Genomic DNA, 6,366 nt, shown 5'->3' with positions numbered 1-6,366 from the left:
AAGTTATTCCAAGAAAACGAGGGCTCAGGTGAACACAAACGGACTTTAATGATCAATGCAAATACTTCCAACCTCAGTTAATTGAGCCATTGATATTTCTCATTTCAATTCAATTCTTTCCTATACGTACAAGATTGCATTACACAGTCTGGTATATAGTATGACATACCTTCTCTTTGCTACTGATAGTATCTCTTAGTTTATATTCAGTTTCTTCAAGTATAATATAAGAAATAACCTGTACATATACATTTAATTAACACATTACAAATTGTTACATTGTACAGGTACTGTAATGTACCTAATAAAGGAATGATTATATTAACTGACCTCAGTGTGTTGTAGTAAGTCTTGATCCATTCCTTTTAGTTCCTATACAATACAATATTCATAAAACAATATTCAGTTATTCATATTATGTACCTTTAGTCTAAAATCTTGTCTCCTCCATAATGTTAAGTTACCAATAGTCAGTTTCTTTAATCCTTGTCCCATTAGTATATGAATATTCTCTATCATCCTCAATACAGTAAACCCAACATCAGAGAAAGGAAAGGAGCAACTGATACATATTGAATTGGTTCGTTTTATATACTCAATCTTCAGTAGTTTACCGGATGCTTTTGCAAGAAGGTCCTCAATATCTTTGAGTACATGCTCCTCAGGCACCCAGTCAAGGACAAAAGTAACTGTTTGACATTGAAGAGGAGGAATGAAAGCAAATCTTTCGTTCAGACAAAGACTGATCGAGAGTGATTTGCAGAATTCCTTTAATTCTGCTTTATATGCTTTAATGTGTTCATCTGTCTCAGTGATATTTATCTCCTCCACTACACAATGAAGGACTTCAATATTAGTCAGTGAACACTCATTTTGAATTAGACACAAAATACTAGAGATATTACGACACTTCTTCACTTTTTCACTAAGAACTGGGCTACAGCAAGACAGGAGTTCCTTTATATTTTTTAATGAACAGTGCTTCTGTTTAATAATCCGGCCAACATTGTAAAACATTCTTCCATAAAACATTCTCATTGAGGTAAAGTTCCTCTGTAAGTCTTTAGAAACAGGAACTTGTACTTCAGCTACAGGAAAAGATATCATTACTTGAGTATAGTATGTAAAAGGTGTATTGCATACCTTGAGGTGATAAAGGTTGTGAAGATGAATTACTAGTAACTACTCCATTAGAAGGACTACATGTGTCTATGAAATTAAAAATAAATAATGATGATGCTAGATACTATGTTCATTACATACCAGATTGTGTTGTACTGGTTTCATTGGCAGTGCTTGTATTATCTAGAAATATTAAATGTATTACCAATTAATTAATAATTATTACCTTGTGGATCTTTAATAGTCTCAGGAACCACACCCACTTCAGGAGTAGGAAAATATTTACCTAAACACATAATAACAAAATCATTAGTTAGAAAATAGAATCAGTAATAGTTTTAATTAGGACAGTTCACATGTATAATAATAAGCAACCCACCCACAAAAAACTATGAACTACGAGTATAATTATAGTGGCCAGTTACTCACTAATATCATCCAGTATAGTTTGTCCCAGTGATACATTAGTATTGATTATACACAATACATTAGCAAATGTATGTAAACTGTTGGGATCAGTTTGAACAGCTTCTTTGACACCAGTTAATAGAGCCTCACGTTGATTAGGAATAGACGGACTAGCTGACACCACTCTACTAACTGCTTCTTGTGTTAACATACGTTCACCATAAAGTAACTGAGATATAGCAAAAGGATCACAAAGAGACTGAGACAGGACAGTATGACGATTATTGAAAATATTAATAAGAACCTGATGTTCTATAATAAAAATACAATGATTATATATACAGTTATGGTTGACTCACTTAACTTCTCAGCTACAGCAGTTTCATTCATAGATCGTAGAGCATCTAACAGTGAGTTCAAGTTGGCTCCTCCTCTACTGTCAACATTATCAGCTCTACCTAACCATTGGGAGAGGCACTCTGTCATACACCGAGATAAATCATGAGGATAATTCTTTTCTATGACATCCAGTGTACTCTTCTTTAGTCCTAGTCTCAGTCCAAGGTCATACCAATTTGCTTTAGGAAAGCCGCATCTCTTTAACAAATCAAGAACATCAATAAGATCATCAACACCTACAAAACAAAATCAAAATGGCTGATTTCACATCATCAACTCAGTGTACCTAAACAGGTTTGATTAGTGGCCATAGTTCCATTAAAAGAAGCTGACTCAAGGCCAGAGCCTCAGAACAAGACTAACACTGAACAACAACGACCTTCTCCTTCGCTTACAGTTAGTTTTGCTGCTCTATCTACTTTTAAGGGTCAAAAGAGGTGTGGTCATGTTATAAAAAGGTGGGGCTGGGTCTGCACTGCATGCAAGAGCATGTACACAACACAGCACACAAAATCAATGAATCCAGCCTGATTACAGCATTGATACAATCTGAAAAGTATCAAAACACTACAATACACCAAAAAGTGAGTTTATGTTTCTATGTGAACTGATGTAGCATTAATTAAATTTTTATTCTCAATTTCTCTTCATTTTTAGGTACGGGATCAACTCAAGAGTTATGATTTTGGGAAACAAGAAACTGAGGAACTCTGGAGACAAAAGGAAAATGGTAATCTTATTATCCTTTAATTTATGGATGTAGTTAATTAACTATTTGTGTTTTATAATTGTATGACAGCAACTCTCTCTTCCCTTCTCTCTCCACTCACCTCTCTATATAACTACTCATCCTAATGTCATATCATAGAAATTGAGAATGAGAAGATGAAAGTTGAAAATGAAATTAATGAAATGTGTCAAAGTGCCGTCCCATGGGATCAAGCAAATCTCCAACAATTGAGTAAGAAATACATTTAATTAAGTACATTCATAGTATGTAGTGTACATGTAGCAATAGCATTTTTATGTGTACATGTACATGTATGTAGCAATGGCATTTTATATCCATTCTTGTCCCTATAAATCTAAAATTGAAATTTTAAATGGCCGTAACTTAAAAATTTAAGTTCATAATCAGCTCAAACTTTCTACACAGCATAAAAGCATCAATATGTATCAGGAAATGTAATAAAAATTTGGGTTGATTTGGGAGCCATTTATTGAAAAAAACCATGGGCTATAGCCTTGGGTATTTTTCAAAATTTTGGCATTTTCTTAAAATGGCCGTAACTCAAAAATTAAAGTCTGAATCAGCTCAAACTTTTTACACAGCATAAATACGTCAATATGTATCAGAAAATGTAACAAAAATTTGAGGTGATTTTAGAGCCATTTTTTGGATAAAACCATTGACTATAGCCATTGGTATTTTTCAAAATTTTGGCATTTCTTAAAATGGCCGTAACTTGAAAAATTGAAGTTGGAATCAGCTCAAAATTTCTCCAACAGCATAAGGGTATCAATGTGTATCAGAAAATGTAATAAAAATTTGGGTTGATTTTGGAGCCATTTTTTGGAAAAAACCATGGACTATAGCCTTGGGTACTTTTCAAAATTTTTGCATTTCTTAAAATGGTCGTAACTTGAAAAATTGAAGTTGGAATCGGCTCAAACTTTCTACACAGCATAAAGACGTCAATATTTATCAAAAATGTAATAAAAATTTGGGTTGATTTTGGAGCCATTTTTTCAAAAAAAACCATGGGCTATAGCCATGGGTATTTTTCAAAATTTTGGCATTTCTTAAAATAGCCATAACTCAAAAAATTGAAGTTGGAATCAGCTCAAACTTTCTACATAGCATAAGGACGTCAATATGTAAAAAAAAATGTAATAAAAATTTGGGTTAACTTCGGAGCCACTTTTTGAAAAAAGAACCATGGGCTATAATAATATAATAATAATAATAATAATAATAATAGCCTTGGGTATTTTTCAAAAATTGGCTTTTTAAAAAAATGGCTGTAACTCGAAAAATTGAACTCAGAATCAGCTCAAACTTTCTACACAGCATAAGGGCATCAATATGTATCAGAAAATGTAATAAAAATTTGGGGTGATTTTGGAGCCATTTTTTGGAAAAACCATGGGCTATAGTACATGGTTAATATTATTATTATTATTATTATTGTTATTATTATTATTATTTATTTATTTATAAATGCTCAGGAAACTATTGAAGAGCGTACAGAGAGTCTAAGAGAAGAGAAACAATTATTAAAGACTTTAATGGAAAGAAATAAAGACAAAGAGTGTATCAAGTAAGTGTATGTATACACACACATCATTATGATCCACTAGTAGCTTTATATCTTATAATGTGTGGAATTGTAATACAGCAACTTTAAAATAATTATTTTAATCATTTTGGCCTTGCCAGCGATTAGTGTAGGCCAAGGATATGTACATGTAGTTACTTTGTCTTTAATTATATAATTTATTTATTATTTTACTAATATGAGTTTAAACTACAAAGGAGGAGACTACCAGTTCATTTCAATGAATCCTCAACAGTTGATAATGTACAAGGATGTATCCTGTTAACATACCATGTACATGTACATCAATATGTATCAGTAAAACATTGGAGTGATTTCAGAGCCAAAATAAAATCCCTAATTTCACAGTTGCATATAATACATGTAAACCATATACCTCACTAAAGTAGATCCACACTATACAGTATTACATATTGAACTATGGTATGAGTACATTAGCGTATTGTACATGTACTTATTGTATTATAAATAATATTATTATTATTCTCTTATTCCTTAGCTCCAAATGGTTGCCAGTTATGAGGAGAGATGATGGAGAGATTGAGTCCTTTTCATTTGATATTAGTAAATGTGATCATGTGGATATAGCTAACTCACTGTGGGGACTATCAACAAATGAAATCACTGAAAAACTACTAACTACACAAAACTAAATAAAAATCTACAAAATAAATGATTACATTATATCAAGTAATTTTTTGCAGGATTGCAATTAAAAAGGAAAAATTCATGTCACTTAGAAATTTAAAAAATCCATTTCACTTCCAATATTTATGTCCATGCTGTAAGTTGTGTTCCTTAATCCTCTTCAACCTACAATATAATAAATGGTATAAGTGATGAGACATTTTTAATTAACTGATAGTACATGTGCATGATGATACATGAGGTTTACTGACTTTGCTTCCTCTGCCTCTTGTATTTCTGATCTTTCTTTATCTGTTAACTCTTTCATTCTCTCTCTATTGTCTCTAAATAATTATAAACAGTAAGAGGTGTATGTAAGTGTGTGTGTATACATAATGTGTGTGTGTGTTCATTAGTACTTGTAATATATGACATATCCATCACCAACATATAGTGCTAATGAGTAACTTTCTGAACTGATGGAATACCAGTCCAACTTATTCTCAATATCTAGACATGATATCTCAACTGGAAATGATTGACTCTATAGTCAGAGAGAGAGAGAGTAGCTTTAATATGTTTTAATGACTAACCTTTGTACAATAGATATACTCAGCAGGAACTCCACTTAACTCTGACAGCTGTAAAGGAATAATATAATGTGATACTGATACATGTTCTCTATTATTACAATTATGATTATTTCAAATAATACACATACCTTTTCAATAACATGCTTAGGATTATACTCGTCCAGTATAATTTCTTCTATTGGATCAACTGAACATTGTGATGGACGCCATCTAATAACATACACCTGTATTTGTCTATCATACTTCTTCTCTGGTCCTGATACAATATAATTAATATACACATGTACTAACATTAAACTTGCATCATAAAAATACAGCACAATATACTGACCTTTTAATGGTTCCACACACAATTCCCTACTAGCATCAATCAACTCACGATCAACATATACTGTACCAGGGGACACTCCCCTCTTGTTACGTAATCTCATTCTACACAATGAGTCACATGATAGTCACATGATGTACTTACTTGTCTAATTCAAGGACACAGTCAATTCCTTGTTCTCTTGCTTCTTCAATAATTTGTTTTTTAAATTCTCTCACTATTGTATCCTTAGCAACAATAGAATCCATCATAAAATTACAAAACTAAAAAAATAAAACATAAATTACTGTATAGCGCAAAATTTTCAAAGGCTGTAAATTTTGCGAATTTACCCAAAAATCTATTTCGCAGATTTAATTTTTGCAAATTTATGCCGTCTGCCATCTTGCACCGTAATAATTTGATCGTCGCAAATCTTCAGAAAATTGTGAATAGTCAGCAAAATTTACAGCTAGTGTTGTTTTAGTTAACCATAACTAAAACTAAAACCCTTTTAGTTAGGCCAGATTTACTTTTAGTTAACTACATGTAACTATAACTAACTAAAACT

The 6,366-nt window shown here is 31.9% G+C and overlaps 1 protein-coding gene and 1 long non-coding RNA gene across 2 annotated transcripts; both read right to left on the bottom strand.

Moving 5' to 3' along the window:
- Nucleotides 1-102: 102 nt before the first annotated feature.
- Nucleotides 103-374, bottom strand: LOC109589191 (uncharacterized). The gene is made up of 3 exons (XR_002188581.1): nucleotides 331-374; nucleotides 170-238; nucleotides 103-120 (listed from the first exon to the last, which is right to left on the bottom strand). It is a non-coding gene; the product is annotated as an uncharacterized LOC109589191 (long non-coding RNA).
- A 4,744-nt stretch (nucleotides 375-5,118) lies between these two features.
- Nucleotides 5,119-5,990, bottom strand: LOC105315190 (ubiquitin carboxyl-terminal hydrolase 47-like). Its single transcript, XM_011409738.2, has 6 exons — nucleotides 5,961-5,990; nucleotides 5,820-5,920; nucleotides 5,617-5,744; nucleotides 5,489-5,536; nucleotides 5,315-5,439; nucleotides 5,119-5,239 (listed from the first exon to the last, which is right to left on the bottom strand). The coding sequence occupies exons 2-6, from the start codon at nucleotides 5,917-5,919 to the stop codon at nucleotides 5,119-5,121; spliced, it is 522 nt and encodes a 173-aa protein (XP_011408040.2). The 5' UTR covers nucleotide 5,920; nucleotides 5,961-5,990.
- Between the last annotated feature and the right edge of the window lie 376 nt (nucleotides 5,991-6,366).

The sequence above is a fragment of the Amphimedon queenslandica genome, unplaced genomic scaffold (genome assembly GCF_000090795.2).
Source record: "Amphimedon queenslandica unplaced genomic scaffold, v1.1 AMPQUscaffold_11554, whole genome shotgun sequence".
In the NCBI taxonomy this organism is placed as follows: domain Eukaryota; kingdom Metazoa; phylum Porifera; class Demospongiae; order Haplosclerida; family Niphatidae; genus Amphimedon; species Amphimedon queenslandica.
Note: the sequence above shows the minus strand (reverse complement) of the source record. Positions and strands in the feature narration are given on the sequence as shown.